Source organism: Lathyrus oleraceus, chromosome 6 (genome assembly GCF_024323335.1).
Source record: "Lathyrus oleraceus cultivar Zhongwan6 chromosome 6, CAAS_Psat_ZW6_1.0, whole genome shotgun sequence".
NCBI classification, from domain to species: Eukaryota; Viridiplantae; Streptophyta; class Magnoliopsida; order Fabales; family Fabaceae; genus Lathyrus; species Lathyrus oleraceus.
The window spans coordinates 273,309,728-273,335,145 of record NC_066584.1 but is presented as its reverse complement, the minus strand read 5'-3'; the positions used below and the strand labels follow the sequence as shown (position 1 = coordinate 273,335,145).

Here is a 25,418-nt window from a genome sequence, read left to right as displayed (position 1 = left end):
TGAAGATGCTGTGTTAAGATCAAGTAATATAGTGGTGAGAGCCTTTGATGGTTCAAGAAGAGTGGTGCATGGAGAAATAGATCTCCCGATCAAAGTAGGCTCTCAAGTCTTCGATTCTACCTTCTATGTAATGGATATTCGTCCTGCGTACTCTTGTTTGCTTGGGCGCCCCTGGATCCACGGGGCAGGTGCTGTGACCTCCACTCTACATCAGAAGTTGAGATATCCAGTGAAGGGAAAGATCGTAACTGTTTATGGAGAGGAAGAATATATGGTCAGTCATGTGAATACATTTAAGTATGTTGAAGTGGAAGGTGAATATGTTGAGACTCCTTGCCAGACATTTGAAGTAGTTCCTTGGGTCGTTCCCGCTACTGAAGCTCCTCTTGTGGTTAAAAGAGTTCCTGTGGTTACCAGAGTACCTCCTACAATGGCTTCCCTCAAAGATGCTAGAGCTGTGGTTGAAGAAGGTGGTTGTACTATTTGGGGTCAGCTTCCCGACATTCCTTACAAGTCTGACAAGTTTGGTTTGGGTTTCACTGCAGAGTCCCAGAAGGTTGTTCGTCGTGCTCGTGCTGTTCGTATCACCAATCAAGGGAACATGAAAGATCAAATCAATGTTGTGGGTGACTATAATGAAGACTACAATCTGGATAACTGGATTTTTCCTACTGTGGGTGATGGGCTCAACAATTGGAAGACTGAAGACGTTATTCCTATCTCCTTTAGTCAGGAGTAAATACTATTACTGCGTTGTTATTTTTAAGCCTTGTGCCTTACCCGGGGCACAATGGTATGCTTGTTTCGGGATGTCATTTCATTTGCATACTTCATTCAATAAAAATCAATGGACGTTTCGTTTTCGTAAATATTGGGCTCTTTGTTTTTCTTTTATTTTATTTTCATCAGCTATGTGTTCTTACACACACCCACATCACTAAAATGCAGATCCTCATCCACTCTGGATCCTGTTGATAACAGTTCTACTATTGCCAATTATAATTTCGAGAATCCGATCTATCAAGCTGAAGATGGAAAGGATGAAGATTGTGAAGTACCTGTAGAGCTTGCTAGGTTATTACAACAAGAAGAGAAAGTTACACAGCCGCATGAGGAATCAATTGAGGTTGTAAATCTGGGTACTGAAGTAGACAAGAAAGAAGTCAAAATAGGAGCAGGCTTGGAAAACAGTGTCAAAGAAAGATTGAGTCGGATGTTACGTAACTATGTAGAGGTATTCGCTGGAAAAATCAAGAGATGATATGGAATGATGAATGTCAATAAGCTTTTGACAAAATCAAGAAGTATCTCCAAGAACCTATAAATCTGATGCCACCAGTTGAAGGAAGACCTCTAATCATGTATTTGACCGTGTTAGAAAATTCAATAGGGTGTGTATTGGGGCAACATGACGAGTCTGGTCGAAAAGAGCATGCAATATACTACCTTAGCAAAAGGTACCGACTGTGAAACAAGATACTCCCAGCTCGAGAAAGCTTGCTATGCTTTGGCTTAGGCTGCTCGCCGACTAAGATAGTATATGTTGAATCATACCACTTTATTGATTTCTAAGATGGATCTTATCAAATATACATCTGAGAAACCTGCTCTCTCCGGAAGAACAACAAGATGATTGTTGAACTCTGCACGCAGTTCAAAATAAAACACCATAACTCTTCTCCGTACCGGCCAAAGATGAATGGCGCCGTGGAGGCTGCTAATAAGAATATTAAGAAGATCATACAAAAGATGACAGTAACATATAAAGACTGGCATGAGATGTTACCCTTTGCTCTTCATGGTTATCGCACTTCAGTACGCACTTTGACAGGGGCAACTCCTTTCTCTTTGGTTTACGGAATGGAAGCCGTGTTACCAGTGGAAGTTCAGATTCCCTCTCTAAGAATCATGAAGGATGCAGGCTTGGATGAAGATGAGTGGATTCAGACTCGACTCGACCAGATAAATTTGATTGATGAGAAGAGGTTGGCAGCTGTTTGTCATGGTCAGATGTACCAGAAACGGATGATCAAAGCTTTCAATAAGAAGGTTAAGCCAAAGGTATATCAGGCTGGTGACTTGGTAATCAAGCGTATCATACTACCACAGGGTGATCCTAGGGGCAAGTGGACTCCTACATATGAAGGACCATTTGTGGTCAAAAGAGTATTCTCAGGAGGTGCCATGATGCTTACTACTATGGATTGTGAAGACTTTCCACAGCCTGTAAATGCAGACATAGTTAAAAAATACTACGCCTAAAAAGAGACCCGCTAGGTTGACTGGCCTAGGCAAAAATAAGGGCATCCCGGCAAACCAAAAGGGTTCGGGCAAAAATTAGGGATATATATAAAAAAAATGTACACCCGGCAAGTCGAAAACCTGAAAAGGCGGCTTGGGCAAAAAAGGGTATCCCGGTGGATTGAAAACCTGAAAGGGCAATCCAGGCAAAAGTTAGGGATTAAAGCGTGTGACTATGTCTCGTTTGGATCACTCATGTAACTTCAACTGATGGTGCTACCTAAATCAAGTTCAAACAGATAAAGATCAATCCAATCGTTTCTGTCTCAACAGCAGAAGATGAGATATTTGAAGATAATGGCAATAGTAGAATTGAAACTCAATAGGATCATTTTTCACATAGCTGTTTTCTTTGTTTTATAAAAAATTTACGACGAATTCCTCTTACTAGGATTTCTGTCTCCTTGTACAAACTTGCCTATGTATAAGTCACTTTGTGATATAAATAAAATTTCATCTTTGAATCCAGATTTACTTTTACTCTATTTACATAAGCGAAAACGTCCATTGGTTGTGTTTGAATGTATGTATGCTTTTGAATACGATTGATGTTTACCAGAAATGCATAAAATGCAGTAATAGTATTTACTAAGGACGAACGAGGGTAGTAGTTCAACGAAGCTTCGCCGGTTCATCCCCACTACAAATCCCCAGTAGAGCAAATCTATCTTTATAGATGCTTCGAATTACGTCTCCCCTTGAATTTATGTCCATCTCTTTTATCCTCAGTCGGGATACTCAGGAACTTATTCCTTCAATAGAAGTACGGCGAACGAATACGGGAAGTGACAAATACTATACTATCAAACAAGACGGGAACGAGTTCCTCATATTCTTCCGCAACGAATCGGGATTTATTTTCCCTAGCCAGCAGTTGTTATACAAAGATATCCGGACGCTTCAGGCCGCATGATTCATACATACATCATTTACATCATACCATGGCATATCCATAAGTGCATAATACATTTACTTAGATGCACCATGCCATGCATGCATACATATTGCATAAACTAACCTTTTCCTTGCAGGATGGTTATATACAGATAAAATACTATCAACAATTCACAACAGGTCAGAAACGATCTATACGAAGATCTAGTGCTGATACTTAATCATTACTCAAGGTGTCCTTGGATAGTAGGCAAACGGTCTATACGAAGATCTATTCCCTAGTCCAGGATATTTCCAGAAGAGATAATCATCACGAAGATTTATTTCTACTGGTCTATTCAACAATTCAAAACAGTTCAGAGACGATCTATACAAAGGTCTAGTGCTGATACTTAATTCAGAAAGAAATCACCACGAAGATTTGGTTCTGACACTTAAATTAAAAGTATGTTCTTAGATACGATTCAGAGACGACCTATACAAAGACCTAGTACTGATATCCAGTATCAACATCAAGATATTATCACCTCTTGATATTATGGATGGCATCTATAAGCCCATCTCCAGTTCTTCCAAGTGGCATCTTCAAGCCCACTTAAGCATATACAACCAGTCATCAGTGTTACTTTACGCACCGGCGAGTGCAAATTTTTGGGCTTTTGTGTTCAATCCCCTTCAACCTTCCAAGTCACGAATGGCACACAGGCCAATCTAACTCCTCAGGTTTCAGAAAATTGAACAGGGGCAGCTGTTGCACCCCAAAATTTGCCCTCTATTTTTAACTCTAACCAATTTTTTGTTTCACATTCATTTGCATCATCTTCATAGCATAACATTTTTTTCTGTCTTAATATTAGCCGGAATAATTTCTCGGAATTTACAAACAGACTGGTCAAATTAACTTTTTAACTGTGCCTAAAATTAGTCAACGAAAAAATGTCAAGTTTAAGTTTGCAAATGTCGGTAACATTAATCTGCGGTTCACGTGGTTTAATTTGACATGCTAAAAATATTTTTACGACTATTTTTGGTCATATGTTGATCAGTCTGAGCAGTTTAAACGGTCATAATTTTTATTTCAAAATCCGACCAAACGCTGTATTTTTCCGAGTCATTTATTTCGCGCTGATTATTTTGACGTGTTCATTTTATTTTTTCGAGCATTTTGGTGCCCGACTTTTTTTTTTGAGTCTATTTATTTTTATATTGGGTCTAGAATAAATAAATAGGTTAATTAGTTTTTATTTTAATTTTAACTATTTTAATTATTTAACTTTATTCAGTTTTTAATTTAATATTGGGTTTCAAAATAAACTTAGGCCCATTATCATTAACCTAATTTGTTCCTATATATATTTACTAGCATGACTGATAGAGAGACGCCGAAAGATAGAACAAAAAAAGAGAAACTGAGAGTGGCTGATCTATACTATCGTACACACAGTTTGGTAATAGTTTATATATGATATATACTTTATCTATTTTGTTGATATATTTGTTACTGTGTTTCAAATACATGTTCATATGTGTGACTGTGTTATGTATTCCAGATACATGCGGTTTAGTTAAATATATATATATTTCTATTTTATATTATAATTTGATTATGTTTTCGGATCGGATCGTGTCAATACGCCGTTTTCACATATACGTGTATGAGGCGTGACATTTGTGTTATCCGATCCAGTTGCGATGATCGCAATTTTGCGCTAGCAACGCCGTTGTTTTTTTTTAATTCATATTTTTTTTTATATATACATATATTTAGATCTGCACATTTTTTTATATAACTAACTACCCTGATTTTTCCTAAACCCTGACAATTTCGCCACAAACTATCTGCACATTTTTTTATATAACTAACTACCCTGATTTTTCCTAAACCCTGACAATTTCGCCACAAACTCTAAATTTCAAACCTAAAACTTTAACCGTGTTGTTTCCTCTAAACCATCAACCTTTTCTTAAACCTTAACAAACCTTATTATTATTTCCTATTTTCGCTCATATTTATGTTATTCATACACTGTAACTGCTTCGCCCTTGTAATATTTTAAGTTTTAACTTGTAATATTTTCAGTTTTACTTTTCGCCATCTTTATTATTTAACTGCACCAAAGCGTTGTAATAATTAGGATTTTATTTTCTGCCATTTATTTTCTGCCATTTTATTTTTCTGCCATTTAAATTCCTGCCATTGATCCTATATTAACTGCGTGGTTTAGTAATGTAGGGCGTGAAAACCTACTAAATTAATTATTCAATATTTTTCTATAACCTTTATATTTTTGTAAATAAATAATAAATACTAACTATTTTAATAACTTTTTTTATTACTTACTTATAATAATAAATCCTTATATATTTTGTAAATAAAATCTAATTGACCATTTTTCTAATTGAATAATAATAATAAACCTATTAATCTAATAATTTGATATTTTCTATAACCTTTATTTATTTTGTAAATAACAAACTTAATATTTTTCATATAACTCTTTTATTTTATAATTTGTACATTAATGTATTTTAAATTCTTTTATTATTACTAACTTATTTTAAACTCATATTTTTCTAATAACTTCTAAAAAAATCTAACTTGTTTAACCTAAAATAATTTCTTTTAAAATTCTAACCTTTTTATTATCACTTTATTATTATTGTTATTTTATTATTGCTTTATTACCATTGTTTATTTATTATTTTATTATTATTTGCTTTTATCTATTCTATTTTTGCTTCATTATTTTCCTTATTTTAATTTTGTTTTATTTATAATATTAGGAACAAATGTATAGGTTATAAATTTATTCTTTCTCGCCTGATTATTATGTATCTGTCCCATAGCCATGTAATAGTTTAGGAATTTATTTTTCTTGCTTTTATTTTTGTAAATATTTATTGCGTGGTTAGTAATTTAGGGAGTGCAAAAAACTAACTGTAAATAATTGAACTTAGAAAATTAAATTCAAGACAAATATCTGAAAAATAACACTCACACACGTAAGTCGATCTTTGATCGCCATCTGTACTTCCTAGGGTATTCCTCTTGGTTGCCTTCTTTAAATGGTCAAGTCCCTCGAAAATAGGGGTGTCTTAAGCAAAGTTCCTTCAAATAGAAAAATCATCAAGTCCCTATAAACTTAAAAGATCAAGTCCCTACGAGGTTGCCTACGATATAATGATCTTGTCCCTTCGGTAAATATGATGATAGTCCCTACGAGTTGCTAAAGACACCCCTTATGTTGCCTTCATTGACCATACGATGACCCTACGCCCGTCCCTTAAACACATCCAAGGTAATGACTACCTATTCCTTAATAATAGGGACAGTCTTACCATTGAAAGAATATACGAGAACACGAAAGACTTAATCTAGGGTAGGTATCTCATAGTTACTTGCTCACACTTTTCAAAATTACTTTTACACCTCACAATTTCTAAACTAGGCTTTGTATACACCCATACGAGGGTCATTACAAAGTACTTAAAGAAATTTTTCTAATCACACACTACACTCTTGCAAACAAACAAAGTGAGCTAAGTAACTAAGAGCCCATGGATAACCATGGATATAAAGGGTGCTAATACCTTCCCTTTGTATAACCTACCCCCCGAACTCAAAATCTTTTAAAGGTCTTTCCTGTTCTTTTATGTCCTTTCCTTTTGGGTAAAATAAAAGTCGGTGGCGACTCTTGCTATCCGCAACATTTAATTAAAGTCAGTTCTCCCACCGTGTTACAAATACCATTTTTCTTTCATTCCAAGTTTTCTTTTTCAAAAAAATGGCAATAAATATTTCACACATTTTCATTCTCAGCACATCATCCCAAAAGATGATAATAATAAGAAAAAATATTGCTCGTGCAGATTAATAAATGAACCTATTAAAAACAACACTTCTATAACCCCTTACGACTTAACAATTAGAAGGTCGTTGAGATTCCAAAGATAATTTCGATTTCAAAGTAATTTACTATTTTTTAATAATAAGTCATTTATTTTGCCCAAGGAAAATGGGCGGCCTCCCTTTGTTTTAATGACTTATTTATGAATAAAATTGCATTTTGTTTTCAGTTAAGACCATTTTTATTTCATTCCAAGTTTTCTTTTTCAAAAAAATGGAAATAAATCTTTCACACACTTTCACTCTCAGCACATCATTCCAAAAGAGGATAATAATAAGAAAAAATCTTCCTCGTGCAGATTAATAAATGAACCTATTGAAAACAACACTGCTATAACCTCCTTACGACTTTGAATTCCCGATTAACCAAGCGGAAGAAGGCGTTGAGGATGATTGCAAGCTTTCTGAAGAATTAGCCAAACTGTTGAAACAAGAGGATAAAGAAATTCAACCCCATTAGGAACCAATGGATGTGATCAATATGGGAACCAAAGAAAATAGGAAAGATGTTAAGGTCAGCGCTGCCTTAGATGATAAGATCAAAGAAAGATTGATCGTGCTTTTACATAACTATGCATATGTGTTTGTTTGGTCATATCAGGACATGCCAGGACTAGACACAAATGTTGTCATACACAAGCTACCGCTTATACCAGAGTGTCCGCCAATTAAGCATAAATTGAGAAGGACTGGACCAGACATGTCTCTCAAGATCAAAGAGGAAGTCAGAAAACAATTTGACGCAATATTCCTAGTCATTTCCAAGTATCCATAATGAGTCGCTAACATCGTGTCAGTCCCAAAGAAATACGGGAAAGTCAGAATGTGCGTAGACTACATAGATCTCAATAGAGAAAGTCCTAAAGATGACTTCCCTCTACCCACATTGATGTACTAGTAGAAAACACCGCTTAATTCTCGGTCTTTTCATTCATGGACAAATTCTCCGGTTATAATAAGATAAAGATGGCTCCCACAGACATGGATAAAACCACATTTATCATTCCATGGCGCACCTTCTGTTACAAGGTAATGCCTTTCGGATTAAAGAATGTTAGGGCAACATACCAAAGGATAATGGTGACTCTTTTCCATGATATGATCACAAGGAGATAGAGGTCTATATCAATGATATGATTGCCAAATCACAGACTGAAAAATATCATATAATTAACTTTTAAAAACTGTTTGATCATTTGAGAAAGTTCAAGTTATGTTTGAATGTTGTAAAATGCACTTTTGGAGTCAGATCAAGGAAAGTATTGGGGTTCATAGTCAGCTAGAGAGGGATCGAAGTTGATCCTGACAAAGTCAGGGCCATCCAAGATATGCTAGCTCCGGGGACAGAAAAAGAGGTTCGCAGATTCTTGGGAAGATTAAACTACATCGCTAGGTTTATCTCACATCTCATAGCCACTTGTGATGCAATATTCAAGTTGCTCGGGAAATATCAAGTCATCGACTGGAATGAAGGTTGTCAAAAGGACTTCGACAAAATCAAAGAATATTTGCAAAAAACACCTAACTTGGTACCACCAGTTCCAGGAAGACCACTTATAGTGTACCTAATAGTACTTGACGGTTCTATGGGATGTGTATTGAGGTAACAAGATGAATCCGTAAGAAAAGAGCATGCAATCTACTACCTAAGCAAGAAATTTGCCGACTGTGAATCCCGACATTCGCTCTTGGAGAAAACTTATTATGCTCTATCAAATATATTTTTAAAAATCCAGGATTAACTGGAAGAATAGTCCGGTGGCAGATGTTATTGGCAGAGTACGACATCCAATATGTCATACAAAAAGATGTCAAAGGAAGTGTGCTAGCAGATTATCTCGCTCACCAGCCAATGGAGATTATCAACCTATACGGTTTGACTTCCTCAATGAAGATGTTATGGTGATAAGGGATTATGAGACCCCAAGTCCCGACCAAGGACCCGAACCAGGATCCCAATGGAAACTCATATTTGACGGTGCCTCAAACGGATAAGGGCATGGGATCCGGGCTTTCATAACTTCTCTAATGGGTTATCACATTCCTTTTACAGCTAGGTTATGTTTCACCTGCATTAATAATGTGGCAAAGTATGAGGCATGCATCTTAGGACTCGACGAATCCATCGATTTAAGGATCAAGCTCTTAGAAGTATACGGAGATTCTGCTCTCGTGATCAATTAAATCAAGGGAGAATGGGGAACACATAATGCTAAGCTAATCAAGTATGGAGACCACGTCCCAAAGATGATCGTTTACTTTGATGAGATTACTTTCCACTACATCCCTCGAGAAGAGAATCAACTAGAAGACGCCTTAGCTAATTTATCATCCATGTTCAAAGTCAAGTGGTACAATGAAGCACCTTCTATAAGGATTCAATGTTTGGATGAGCCAGTATATTGCGTAGCAATAAAAGCAAATTTGAATTGAGGGCAGGCGTATCCATAACGAGGTTGATTGGGGAACTGCCTAAACAAATCCTTGTGTACTCTCTCTTATCTCTTCTCTCTTCTCTCTTCTCTCTCTCTCTCTCTCTCTCTCTCTCTCTCTCTCTCTCTCTCTCTCTCTCTCTCTCTCGCTCCCTCTTTTATTTTGTAGTTTGAAAATTGTCGATTGCATTGATCATTCAATCAATATTGTTTGGATCATAATTTTGAATTTGTTTTGAATTTTGTGTTGTTGTGTAGATCACAAACCATTTGACCGTGATTGAATTTCTAAGAACAACATACCATACATAATGTTCCAAACATTGTTGATCGCACATTAAGTGTTCGACAAATTGCTTGACTTAAGTTTTTGTGTGTTTTGATCATTGGAGATAGTCTTTCCTATTGTATTGTATTCAACTAGTTGTGATTAGTTATTGTTGATTGACTTGTGGATTATTATCATTGCATTGACACCTCTACGTATATCCGAGCTTTTTGATAGTAGGTTCGGTTAGACGATTTTTGATCCGAGAAATTTTTGAAACTTTCTTCCGCGCTATAAACTTTTTTAAAACCAATTTTGGTTCAAATTTTAACTTTTGATCTATTCACCCCCCCTCTAGATCTTAGCTTATCGTCTAACAAAAATACTTAACCATTATTTAACAATTTTCAATAAATAGGATGAAAAGGAACATGTTGTAGTACATGAGCTCCTAAGAGTTGGGATCTGAGATGTAGTTCTCGCCAATCAAAACACTCATCATCGTCTAATCAATTTTGTAGCGTGTAACAAACTTTGATCAACATCAAGTGAATTTTCTCAATGAAACCAAAAAATACCTAAAATTTTCAAAACTCTTTCTCAAATAAGATGAAAAAGGAACTTGGTATAGTCCACGAGCTCCCGAGAGTTAGAAATGAGATGTAGTTCTATCCCGTTTGAACTCTTGTCATCACCAAAAATACTTCAAACACATCAAACTCTTTTCTCACCGTTGCGCGATGACCTTAAAAACCCTTTTTCAAACGAAAGATATTTCATCTCGAGACGATGCAAGACAATGCTTCATCCACAATCACGTGGGTTAAGATAAATGACGTTTTTCTGTGAATGTTGATATGTAGAAATTCATTCAATATGATGCAAACGTCTGTTCCTCACTTGTTTCGGATAAAGTAATGTTTTTCCGTCGATTGAGACAAAATAGGTTTTGTTAAAATCGACCAACAAATGCTACAACAAATAATGCTTTTCATGACGAAGCTTTCACCTCGAACAATAGAAAACAAAGGTATAACGCCAATGCACGCTATTTTTTATTATTTAAAAAAATAAAAAACCATATATTCCCTCATTTTTTCATAACACCGAGGTGAAAAAATAACTCAATACAAACTTCGATTCCCAACTAACACAGTTTATGATTTTATTTGTTTATAAGTTTAAACATAATTTTATAACCCTTCGGTTTTCTATTTAACCGAAGGGTTAAAACATAAGAGCAAAGATATCAACGAAGTTTTTCAGGAATAAGAGCAAAGATTTGTTGTAAACAATTTATTGTAATATCATGTGTAAACAATGTAATTATAAAAAAGAGTTATACACCTCGATTTTCGTCATTACCGAGGTGATAGTTAAAAGGAGAAGATAAAAAACATCAGTTTTATTTAATCATCATATTTTACTATAAAAACATTCGTTAAGCATTTGTCATGAAAAACATTTTCTCAAGATAATGAAATATCTCTAGGATGGATTGCAAGTACATAATTTTTTTTATCTTATTTGGAACAAATAACTTATCAAAAATCTAGAAAGATATATTGTTCTCCAAGAATCCTTTGTCAAACTCATGATTTGTTTGAACAATATATTTTATTATACTGTGTAAACAATGTAAATATTAAAAAAAAAGACATTTCCCCTTGGTTTTTAACAAAAATCGAGAGATGTGTGGTTGATTTATTTGAATAATTTATTTTATTATTCTGTGTAAAGATGTAAATATTGAAGGAAAAAAACTTGTTTCCCTCGATATTGTAAAAAATGTAGATATTGCAACATATTTTATTAAGGTAAAATATAAGTGCGTTTCTTCACCGTTCTTAAACAAATCTTTGTCGTCCATTTAATGAGTATTAAAGGTCAAGACACAACTATTAGTGATCTTCGAGAAACCTAAAAGCCTCATTATAAAAGCATAGAAACCCAAACATCGTGAAATCCTCTATGTTTAATCAGAGCATTGTATCAATGTGATAGATTGCAAGATCATAAAAAATTTAGGTTTTTAATATGTGGTTGGTGAGAATATTGTATTTACTTTGCAAGTGATGGATTGTAAGTGTAAAAAATTATTTGGAGTTCAAAGTTTGTGTTCTTATATAATAATCATATAACTGGATATTCATTTTAGTTATCTATTTTTGTTTTGTTTTATATCAGAAACAAATAAATGCAAAAGCCATAGAGAATATATTGAATTCAACATTTGATCTTCGTCAAGATCAAGGAAACTAGGATCCCCAACAGTTGCTCTTCTCCAAGAGATCCAACATTTGTTCTTCAACGATGACGATGAAGAAGAATATTTTTACTTTAATATTCTGTGTAAACAATGTAATGAGCATTTTAATATATATATATATATATATATATATATATATATATATATATATATATATATATATATATATATATTACCCTTTAATTTTGTTATAAAACTGAGATGTATATGGTGATAGTTTAGAAAATATAAAACAGTTATTGATATGGTTCGAACCCATGATCATTTAATCTAACTACTCAGCTGTTTTTAATAACTTGAGAAGCTTAACATTTCCAAGCAAACCCTAATGCACACAACTAACTAAACGGTTCCTATTGAGTATAACAGACGTGAGAGGTGCTAATACCTACCATTGCGTAATCGACTCCTGAATCTTGATTCGGTTGCACCGACCATAATCTTAGTCGTTATTTTAGGGGTTTTATCAATATTTTATCTTTTTCCTTTTTTGAGATAAATAAAGTTCGATGGCGACTCTGTAAGTCTATTCTGCGAGCGTGCAATTGCACTTCGCGAGATCGTGTCCTTTTATTTTTCGTGGTACGACTGTTGCTTCAAAATATAAAACACAATAGTTTCTTTAAAACTTATCCTTTATCAATTAAATATATCAAATATAAAAAAGTTTCATCAATTTATATTCAAGATTAATATTATTCAAATAAGACACAAAATAATGATAATTATGATTACACCTTTTCTATCCATTCATCCAACTTTCAAATCAATTCAAGGAGTAAGAAATGGATCCCAAATTAAAAGATATTTTAAGGTTTGCATGATTATAATTCAATTAGAGTATTATAAAATATAGTTTTAAGATTTTATGCAAATTAGCCTAATAACATCATCAATGGTTTTACATTTTTTTTACTCTACTTTATAATGCGTTAAAAATTAGTTGGTTTTTTATCCATTTTAATTTGAAATATTTTCTAGAATTGCAAACATACTATTTTGTCTATTTGTTTATTCTTTGAGACAACCTTCTCCAACAACAAATATGTTTTTTTTTTCTATTTCAATTTTTTTATTATTATTATTGTTTAATTGTTTGCTTATTTTATTTTTGATTTATACTTGCTCTATAAATCTATAGATTTATCCCCTCCAAATAGTAAGACATGTTATACTCATTTCATATTTTAGCATAAACAAATTAAGAGTTAATTTGTATTTATATAATTAAAATGTCTTGAGTGCTAAATGATAATTGCACTTAAAATATACATAGAAATAAAAATAAAAATAAAATGTTTAAATCAACTTTACAAAACAATAATTAAAATGTAGATAATAATATTAATATTAATATAAAAAATAAAACATATATATATATATATATATATATATATATATATATATATATATATATATATATATATATATATATAATTTTAAGACCCTATGATCTATTAATTTTGCCGACTATTTATATGGACTAGTCCATTTTGGCGGCTCTAAATTCATGAGATAAATATGTGTTATGAATTAAATTTATCTTTTTTTTTAATATATTCAAAATTTTAAAAAAACTTACATTATACTAAACATAATTTATACTAAAATTCATATACAAAACATATTTTTTATATTAAATAATTGGTTAATTATTTTTTAATATTATTAATATAAAAATAAAAATAATTATATTGCACCAACTATAATTAATTCACTTAAGAAATCCTTAGAATACATAATTTTTACACATGGAAAGATACTTTGTAATTAATCAATTAAATAAATTATTTTTTACATCTTTTAAATTGATTAGCTATAGTTTTTACAAATAATTTTGGTAGAAATAAATCACACTATCGTAAAAGAAAATTAGAGCGTAAAAACAAATATGAGACAAATTTGTCATTTTAAAATGACTTAAAATTCATTTATTTTGTAGTAACATCGAAATGGAAATAAAAAAAACACAAATTATATAATATTTTACACTGTTGTAACCTTGTTTTTCAAGAAATAGTGAAGCATAAAAATTAAAAATACAATAATTATTTATTACTAATTAATTAATTAGTTAAATTTAGAGTTTTTTTTCAATATTTTCTAAATAAAATGTAAATAACTATAATAAATTAGTTATAATTTATGCTAAAAAGTAAAAATCATACCAAAAACAAATATTTAACATTAAATAAACGGTCAAAGTTTAGATTTTTAACACACCAACAACATAAAGATCAACATAAAAATGAAAGAAACTAGTTTACACTAACTATAATAATATTTGGAGCATACAATTTATACTTTTTTGTTTCCTACTTTTTTTTTCACACTTTTTTCATAGTGTTGTTGTTTCATATTTTTTTCATCTTATTTTGTATAAAGTGGTTAGAACATACAATTTATATGTATAAAGTTTTTCATATTGATTTCTCATATGGACGATGAGCTAAACAAATTAAAATATGTAATATGTAAAAATATATTAGTAAATATTCAAGGAAATATTTATGAATATTTATAGTTATGAGTCATATTTGTAAATATTTCTAATTATAATCGTATTGGATATTTTAGGTTGGTGATATGCTACATATTTGAAAATGTTAGTGATTTTATAATAACAATTATATATAAACAACAATCAAATCTCGTCGAATGATCTAAGATATGAATGAACTTACCAATACGTGCGGACGCACAAATCTTCTATTAATTTTGTATAAAATGGTTAGAACATACAATTCATACGCATGACATGTGTCACTAATCAATTAGTTTATCTATTTATAATTTTAAAATAAAAATGAGAACAATTATAATATATAGATTACAACTTTTTTTATGAAAAACGAGACTTTAGCGTATTTTATAAATTCAAAAGAACATCGATATATTTTCAAATTTTTTTTGTTACCGATGATATAAAAACACACAATAATTTTTTTTGTCTGATAATTATAAAAATATTAAACAAATATTTGTGACCAATATACTAAAAAGCCACGTGACAAATGTTTTTCATTAATATATTAAAAAATGTGACAAATATTTGTCATTAATAAATATTAACAAAAACACAAGATGACTCATTAACGATAAAAGGGGTTTTGATTCCTCCCTTTCGGAACCTTGTGTTAGCACACTTTTGATAAATCTTTTCCCGTGAGACATTCAAATGAATGTACTTATTCTATAGGTCGTGCATTCTTCGATAGATTCGTCTTTTTATCGATGATAATCCTTCTCGATCGGGTGGCTAGAATTGGCGTTAGTAGTGACCAGGTTATCAAACTGGTGAAAGATTGAGCATTGTTCAATAGCTTCTTCACGGTACGCGCCTCTCTTTTTCCCAACTTTTGTTTGAAGGGGCTATCCCGCAGTAGGCCATTCTCGAATATTCAACATTTCAGACCTTCATCGGCCCCTTCTATCTCTACGACTACTTGCTTGAAATGCTTAATATAAGACTGTAGACTCTCCTTCCTTCGTTGGGTGATTCCGCTTAAGGTAGCTATTGTCATTGTCTTCCTTTTTTGGGAATTGAAATGAGTCATGAAGCTCTCGTAGAAGTCTATCCAAGACTGAATACTTCCTTTTGAAAGAGCATTAAACCATAGTTTGGCCTATCCGATCAACGTTAACGCAAACAATGTTAGAAATAGACCCTTTTGTGTTTAGGAAAAGTGTGTGGGAATATTAGAGGCTTGAATAAAAACTTGATAGGTAGGAGAATTATTTATGGAAGAGAGAACTTTGTATTTTTGCTTGATTCAAAAGTGTTAGATTACATCTCTATTTATAGTACTCTAAGGAGAACTCTAGACACACTAATTCTAGAGAGTTCTCAACTCTAGATATTCAAAGAGTATTCTAGAAAATATTACAATCTTAAGAAATATCTAGATACTCTAAATACTACAAGACTTTTCTAGAAATATTATCCAATATAAACTAAGCCCAAATAAGTAAGTCCAAAATCAAATAATAAAATTAGGACCAAATCAAGTTTAATATTTCAACATCCCCCCTTAAACTTGATTTGTGACTCCAAGCATATTCCTTAGCTTCACGAAAGTTTCCAATTTGAGTGGCTTGGTGAAAATGTCGGCAGCTTGATCTCTAGACATCACATACTCCAATTTCACCTTGTACACCCATCTTATTCCGATTTCTTTATGTCCTCGTGGAAGTGTAGTAAGTTCCCATGTATCATTCTTCGTGATTGACTTGACTTCTTCTTCCAAGGCGTCTCTCCACTTTACGTTTTCAACTGCTTCTTGATAGCTTAGAGGCTCGCAATTACCCAAAAGGCAAAAGAGGTTAATGTCATTTATGTTTTCGGTTACCTCATAAAGCTCTTCAATACTCCTTAGTCGTGGTGTCCTCTCACTTGAGCTTGTTTCATCCAACCTTGGTGTCGGTGAGACCGGTGGTGTAATATTTTCTGCTATCATTGGTTGTTCCATTTCGTCTTCTTCTTCAAAGTAAGGAAGAAAATCGTACCTGTCTTCTTGAAGACTCCAATCCCAACAATCTTCTTCTTCGAACTCCACGTCACGACTTATGATGATCTTTCCACTATTTGGATTATAGAGCTTGTACCCTTTGGAGCTTGAGTCATAACCGACGAATACATACTTCTCACTTTTATCATCGAGCTTTGTTCTCCTTTTATCAGGAATGTGAGTATAGGCAATGCTTCCAAACACTTTGAGGTGAGAGATCCCAGGCTTCCTTCCACTCCATGCTTCTTGTGGTGTCTTCTCATGCACGCTTCTTATTGGGGTACGATTTGGCAGATAAACCGCACATGCCACTGCTTCGGCCCAAAACTCTCTCGGCATCTTCTTGCTCTTAAGCATGCTTCGCACCATGTTAAGTATGGTCCGATTCTTTCTCTCTGCTACTTTATTTTGTTGTGGTGATCTTGGCACTGTTAGTGGGCGGCGGATTCCATGGTCTTCACAATATTTTTGGAACTCATTTGAAATGAACTCTCCTCCTCGGTCAAATCTCATGGCCTTAATGGAAAGACCACTTTCTTTCTCCACAAGGGATTTGAACTTCTTGAAGTTTTCCAACACTTCTGAATTCTCCTTCAAGAAATAAACCCATGTTTTTCTAGAATAATCATCAATAAAGAGGAGAAAATATTTACTCTTACCAAAAGAGTTTGGATTGATTGGTCCACAAACATCAGTGTGTATGAGCTCTAGCGGTTTTGTCGCTCTTGACGTTGATTCCTTTGGAAAGCTTTTCTGGAATTGCTTCCCAACTAGACATCCTTCACATAGTTGGTCTGGGTGGTTTATACTAGGCAAGCCTCTCACCATTTCCTTCTTTGACAAACATTTTAGACTATCGAAGTTGAGATGTCCGAATCGTAGATGCCATAGCCACGAAGAGTCAGTATAGCAAGTCTTGAGACACTTTGCAACATCATTTTGAATGTTCAAGAGGAACATTCTATTATTTGACATAGGCACCTTAGCAATCAAGTTATGTCTACAACTCTTAAGAAAAGACTATGTTCTTTCAAGTGGATGTCATAGCCTTTCTCTAATAATTGTCCCAAGCTCAAAATATTATTCTTCATGTTAGGAACATAATAGACATTGGATATGTTGATGACTCCCATTCTTTAAGCGTATAAGAATTTTACCTTTGCCTTTGACCGGTATCTTTGAGTCATCTCCAAATGAGACATTTCCAGTTGTCGCTTCATTGATCTCTACGAACATGCTTCGATCGCCACACATGTGATTGCTTGCGCCGGTGTTGAGGTACCATTTGTTTCTTTTCTCTTCAACTTGGTTTTGGCACGCGAGCAACAAAGTTTCTTCTTCTCTGCCTTTTCTTCTACAAGGTTAGCTTTCTCCACAACTTTCTTCGAGAGTCTACACTCAGATGCATAGTGGCCGATCTTGTTGTAGTCGAAGCACTTGATTTATGATTTGTCACACCTCGACCATGAATTTCCTCTTCCACGACCTCTTGTTGCTTGTGGATTCCAACTTCTTTCTCCATTATTAGAGTAGTTGTTGTAACTGCCTCTTCCTTCTCCTCCATGTCCTCGTCCACTCCCACGATCTTGGCCACGACCTCGTCCTCTTTGGCTCTTGTAATTCGCATAATTTGCTTCCTTTATGTTGAGTTGTAGTAGTTACTCCATAGCCTCCTTTTGTTTAATTTTTCTCTTTTGTTTTTCTTCGTATTCTTGTAAGGAACCCATGAGTTGCTCAATAGTCATGGTCTTTAAATCCTTGTTTTCTTCAATGTTGGTAACAATGAAGTCAAAACTTGGATTTAAAGTACGACGTATTTTCTCCATGACTTTTACCTCATCAACATCTTCACCATTTCTTTTAAGTTGATTGACTACGGCCAATACTCGAGAAAAATAATCAGAAATTGACTCAGACTCTTCCATAAATAAATGTTCAAAATCACCTCTAAGAGTTTGAAGACGGATATTTTTTACCTGTTCCACTCCTTTGTTGCAAGTTTGAAGTTTGTCCCATGCTTCTTTGGCCGTCGTTGCATTGGAGATCTTCTCAAATGTATCTTCATCCACCGATTGATAAATGAGGAAGAGAGCTTTCTTGTGTCTCTTTCTTGACTCCCTCAATGTCTCCTTTACACCTTGGCTTAGCGAGGCTTCATCTTGCTCATTGAAGCCTTTCTCAACGATATCCCACACATCTTGAGCTCTTAGTAGCGCCTTCATCTTGATACTCCAATTGTAATAGTTGTTCTTTGTGAGCATCGGCATTTGAAAAGGGAAACCTCCATTTGCCATTTTTTAGGACCTTGAAGCTCTGATGCCACTTTGTTGGAAATAGACCCTTCTGTGTTTAGGAAAAGTGTGTGGGAATATTAGAGGCTTGAATAAAAACTTGATAGGTAGGAGAATTATTTATGGAAGAGACAACTTTTTATTTTTGCTTGATTCAAAAGTGTTGGATTACATCTCTATTTATAGTACTCTAAGGAGAACTCTAGACACACTAATTCTAGAGAGTTCTCAACTCTAGATATTCAAAGAGTATTCTAGAAAATATTACAATCTTAAGAAATATCTAGATACTCTAAATACTACAAGACTTTTCTAGAAACATTATCTAATATAAACTAAACCCAAATAACTAAGTCCAAAATCAAATAATAAAATTAGGCCCAAATCAAGTTTAATATTTCAACAAACAATTCACACTTGGAGGCATCATGTTAGTGTATAAGTAATTCAACTGTTTATTGATGAGTTGCATGTGCTCTTCAGGATCTTCATTCTCATTGTATTCACTAAGTTTAAGAGGTTTATCCAACGACTTTGGTATCCTACTGTCGAAAATAAGGGCGCATGGAGGATGTTTTTGTGGATTCTTTGTTGACAGATTCTCTACTTGATCCTAAGGTGGAGCATGGTTGCCTCGGTCTTCGTCGTGGCTCTAAGGATGAGTCTGGCGTTTCTTGTTCCTCTAGTCATTCTGAGACTTTGGTGCTTCATCTCTTCTCAACATGGTCGACTCAGGGAGGGTAGTTTGGCTTCTCTTTGACATATCCTATTGCATGATATTTCCCAACGGAGGTGCATTATGTAGGCTTTCTTTAAGGCGGAACAACCTCTCCTCTATCGCTTGTGAATTTTTCTGCCGAATAATATTGTACATGGTTTTCAGTAATTCATTGGCGCCTTGTATCCTGAGGTTGGCTCGCAATATTTGGTAAATGCTTTTAGTTTGAAGTTGGATTTGGCATTAACGGTTTGATCAGAGGGACCGAAGTAAATCCCGTAACTTGCTGAAGTTAGAGTAGATTTGGATGCAGCAAAATCTATGCCTCTTAATCTGCAATACCTTGAGGAGGAGGTTGTTGATTGATTGTCGCTTGAGAGGAAGTGGTAGCCACATTAGCTTTGTGCAATGTTGTAGAAAGAGCAACCTTAGGTCGAGCCAATGTTGAGAAGCTTGGAAGTCAAGAATCTAAAAATTCATAAAAATAAGGTTGATACGCCATTTGATGAGCTTGACGACGTGAATCTAGCGTTCAATTTCGAGAACTCTGATTTGATGAATTGGAAAAGTTTCCTATCGATAGATCGAAGATAGAATGTGCGATTATGGAAAACGTGAGAATCAGAAGTTGATTCTCATAGAAGACACCACTTTTCCATTACGGAATCAAAATTGGATGGAGAATCCATGACTGTGAAGGACTACAGTGGATCTGAGCTTCCGATGCGGTGGAGAGAGGCTGACCTGCAAGGCTAGCACTACAACACTCAAGTCAGTATAAGAAGGAAAAGAATGGATGAAATTTGAATTTGAAATTATGTATATAAAATTGGCATGTGTTCTCTTTATATAATGGAGAAGTTATAACAACCCGATACTTGTTAGGCGTGTGATGCGGGAAGCCATTGGATGCATCTTGGATTCAGATCGTCTATATTCTCCCGTAGGGGAGTTATCTTGTGTTGTGAAGTTTCTAGAAATTTTTTAACTCTCTTTGAGTGGTCGATCGATGACCATTGGGGTCGGCCCATAACAGTTTTATAGTTTCTCTTGTATTTTCCTAGTCCTTGTGAATGTAGATGCGCAACTTCATGGGCAATATCATTGAAATCATTTTTGTTATGTCTTCCACTTGATTATTCAATTGAGAGCTTCATTTAATATTTTTCAATGGCCATTTTGTCAAATTGCTTGAAAACATCATCTATGTTTTCTTTAGAGTTTGTATAACTTGTGAGTGATTTGATGATATACTTAGGAATAATAATACCCCAAAGGGTGCAATTATATCTCGTATGGCACAATAATAACCCAGAGGGCACACATCTATTTTGTGTCATGAGCTTCCTGATCACCATAAAATAAGGTGAAGACAAGATAAATTAGTAAATAAGGAGTCTCGTTGAAAACATCTGCCTTGCAGGAGAAATAATGTCACTTCATCACTTTATTAATACTTTGAATCATCAAGACAAGAGAACAACTCATGGTTGTTTAAACAACGTTGCTTTCTTTATTTTATATATATATATATATATATATATATATATATATATATATATATATATATATATATATATATATATATATATATATATATATATATATATATATATATATATATATATATATATATATATATATATATATATATATATATATAAACTTATTATATTGTGGCCTCATATTTACTAAGTTCCACATCCTAGGTATAAGATTGCATCATCTATTCCAATTTGTAGGAGCCATGAGATAATCTTTCATGCACCCTGTAAGGGTCCTCCTGGTTGAAAAAGGTTTATTAAACTTTGTGTATGTTACCACATGCATGAGTACTAAGTCACCTTCCTTCATTTCCCTATGCATAACTCATGAGATGTACTTACTATCAATTCTTAGTTTTACTGTGAGTTCTTTGATGTGAGCTATTTCACCGGCGTATTATATTAGATTTAGGATGCAGTTGATACATATTGTGTTTTCTTAAAATTAATCAAAATAGTTAGTAAAATATTATGATCACGAGTATACCATCAAATAAGATAGTAAATATTAATTGCATAGAGTAAGAGGAGGGAGGCTATAAATCTTATTGATTTTATACCTCTTTCATCAAAAGTTTTACGTCACCAAATTGGGGTATCTATTTCCACTAGAGTCACCACATCTGATCCATGCACCTTTTTAAATAATTTTTCTTTCGTTGAGGAGTGTGGCGTTGTGTGATATAACCACAATACCTATACGTATTAGTTGTCATATATAAAGTAGAAGTCTGGGATGAAAAAAATATTTGTTGGCGTTAAGAAGATTAAAAATACTTTAGATGTTACCTCGTATAGTTTTTATGGCCCCAACTCCTTACTTTATTGTTAGCTCGAGGGTGCTTGATTGAGATGAATCTGGTATAGATTCCGAAATTTTGGCCAAATTCCCTCATTTTTGAACTGACGAAATGAGTTTTGTTTTCTGAGATGATGCATTTTGTTGGACAAAACCTGCAAAAAAAATTGTTTCTAGTAAAATCTCCTTACTTTCTCCACTAAAATCGTTGAAACTACCTCTACTTCTATCCACTTGGTGAAGTAATATACACCTAAAAGTCAGAACTTTATATATCTTGGGGTGGGTGGTAATGGTCCTAAGACGTCGACTCTCAACATGTAGAATGGCCATGATGAGGTTACTAAATTGGGGACCTCAACCAAGGCGTGACGTAGGTATGATAATCTTTGGCACTTTTCGTACTTGTTGATGAAGTTGGCATTGTCCCTTATCAGAATGGATCAATAATATGTAGCCCTCAGTAACTTCCTATCAATTTCTCTTCCCCTATGTGGCTTCGTTACACACTTTCGTGTACCTCTATATGTACCAACTTTGTCTCTTTCTCATTGTTAATGTTTCTCTTCTCATATTGTACAAATTTCCAACAGCCAAATTATATTTATTATACTTTTTCTTCTTCTTACATCTTCTTCATTTGAGGTAAATTCTCACTTGTCATGTACTGGATCATGGGTTCCATACAACCCTTGCCACCTGCTTTTTCGATAAGGTTAACTTCATCAACTTCAAGACTGAAGGTGTGCGTTCTTTCTTATATTATCATTTTATTATGCATTGATTTCTTTGAGATAGCCATTTTTTATAAGAGATCTACTTAAGAGTTATGTTCTCTAGGAATATATGTTACCTCAAAGAGGTTAAAATGTCTAGCCAGCTTTTGATCCTTTTGAAAATATTTACAAATTTTGCTTCTTTCATTTGATACTCATTGGAAACTTGACTAGTTACCAATTGAGAGTCACTATTTTCTCAAAGATTATAATCCCCATCTCCATTGCTAACGTCATTACCGTTATAAGAGTTTTGTACTCCTCGTGGTTTTTACTCGCCTTGAATTTAATTTGTAGTGATTTCTCAATCAATTTCTCACTAGGGCCTTCTAATAATACCCTAACACTGCTCCCTTTTAGATTTAATGATTCATCTAATAACAAGATCCATTCATGAGGAGTATCTTCGCTAATATGAGAATTGAGTTCTACTAAGAAGTTAGATAGGACATGAGATTTCACACTCTCATGTGGGACAAAGTTGATGTCAGTCTCAGTTGGATGGTTTGTTTTAACCATTATGTGGTGGCCTTGTATATATGGCCTCAGCTCCCTCACCCTTGTGACTACAACTAGTGCCAATCTCTCTATCTTATAATACCTTAATTCGGCCTCTATTGAAGACCTTTATTACAAAGTAGACATATATTTCAACATCGTCTATCTCTTGAACCAACAATCAACTCATGGAAATGTTAGTTACTGAGAGATATAAGTACAATAACACACCTCCTTCAAGTAGGTAAGGATCATATGTGTTTCCAAACAGATTTTCAAATTTCTAAAACACTCGTCACATTCCTCAGTCACTTAAGCTCGTCCTTCTTCTTCAGTATGGTGAAAAAGTGGAAGACCTTGTCGAATACATATGATAGGAAGAAATATAGGGTAGCTATCTGCTTTGTTAATTGTCGAACTTCTTTTATTGTTGTTAGGTCTCTCATGTTAATGATATCCTGGCATTTGTTTGGGCTGATTTTGATTCCTCTTTTAGTCAACATGAAGCCTTAAAACTTCCCTACTTAGACCCTAAAATATCACTTGGACATGTTTATATGCATGATATACCTCATAACATATCTCAAGATTTCTTTCAAATCCTCACAATTGTTCTTCTTGTCTTACATATTTACTACCATGCCATCTATATATACCTTTATGTTCTTACCTATTTATTCTGTAAAGATTGCGTCAATTAGTCTCTGGTAGGTGGTTTCACTACTCTTGAGGGGGTTCATCTTTATTTGGTTCAACCCTGAGTGTGCATCCATGAAATTGAACATTATTCTAAAGCTATCTTGATAAAAAAATTGGCCACGACCATATCTCCTTTCATTACTCCTATGCACCTGTCATCTATGGAATATTTCATGGTGATGTAGAGCACATACATGACCACCTCCAGGATATTGAATGAAGGGTTTCATATAATTATGTATTATAATGAGAGGATGTTTACCATGAGATATCATACTTTTATGGCCTTTGCATTCCCGCATACTCCTAAGGTTATTCTGATGGAGATATATACTCAAACTTATACATTTATCCTAAAAAACTACTAGAAAACATTTATTGGGTTTTAAATGTTTGAGATCTACAACCTTTCAAAGAAGTCCTAGTAGATGACGTCGTCATAAGTTTCGATATCAATGAGGACTCATTTTACGCTCTAGATAAACATTTACATCAGATGATCATGGGTTCATCTTTATGCAGAAAAGACGATGACTGAGGTTTCGAGAGCTAATCAAAGACGTTAATTACCTAGTATGCATATCTTTTATGTGATGAGCTTAACTTACCCCCTACAAAAAATCCTCCAGCTATAATGTTGAGGTGTGATGAACAGGTTCTCCTTTGCTTCTTTCTGATGATTCTTTATCCCTCATAGGTTGGGGGCTTCTTAGATTATCGGGCCTAAAAAGTCGAGCTCTTGCTCTACAACTGGATGGAGCACTCTGGATGTATCTATTGAGATTCCCTTCCTAAGATATTTTATTTCCTTCTTCAATTTCTCATAGTCACGTGTATGATGGCTTTTAACCTTGTAGTTAATTTCCCATAACCTCCCATTTAGTGGTTCAAAAATAGATTTGGTGTGAAATGCTTCTCACCATATTTGCTCTCTTATTGTATTTATTAACATGTAGTTTCCCACGATTCTTTTATGAGGTTTGAAGTACCCTCGTCTGTGAATTGTTGTGGATAATTATTCTTGTGTTGATTAAAGGAGTTTGATCTGCCATTCCTTCTCTCTTTCACGTCCATGGATTTTTTTATGGCTTGTTTTCATTACCCTTCACGTAACATTTCCCAATTACCATTATTTGATCCATTTAGTTTGCAGGTTTTTAGACAAATGACTCGTTGAAATGTCTAAATTTGAGCCCATTCTTGTAGGGTCTTAAGAACATATCATGGCTAAGGTTTACCACCTTGATGGTAGCTTAGTTGAAAAATGATATGAACCTTCAGAAGGGCTCATAGTTTCCTTGATGCACATTGATGAGACTTGAGTTAGACACCTTGTTGTGTTTGTTGGCCAAAAATAGATGGATTAGTTTTTGGGATAGATCTTGATAGTTGGTTTCAAAGAATTTGGGAATATTCATATATCAAATTAAAGTCGCCTCCTTTAGAGTTTTAGATAGGAGCTTTTATTTAAGTGAGTCTAATGCGCATATGATCGTCATTTATGTGATGAAGGA

General features: G+C 33.9%; 1 protein-coding gene and 1 long non-coding RNA gene across 3 annotated transcripts; one reads left to right on the top strand and one right to left on the bottom strand.

The window, feature by feature from the left end:
• Positions 1-18,237: 18,237 nt before the first annotated feature.
• LOC127095138 (uncharacterized) lies at positions 18,238-18,873 on the bottom strand. Its single transcript, XM_051033871.1, has one exon. It carries the CDS (start codon positions 18,871-18,873, stop codon positions 18,238-18,240), a length of 636 nt encoding a protein of 211 aa, XP_050889828.1.
• A 3,258-nt stretch (positions 18,874-22,131) lies between these two features.
• On the top strand, positions 22,132-24,955 carry LOC127096577 (uncharacterized). 2 transcript variants are annotated; one of them, XR_007792721.1, is made up of 2 exons: positions 22,132-22,674; positions 24,602-24,955. It is a non-coding gene; the product is annotated as an uncharacterized LOC127096577 (long non-coding RNA). The 2 variants fall into 2 exon arrangements; XR_007792722.1 differs by having other exon boundaries at positions 24,427-24,955.
• Positions 24,956-25,418: the final 463 nt, after the last annotated feature.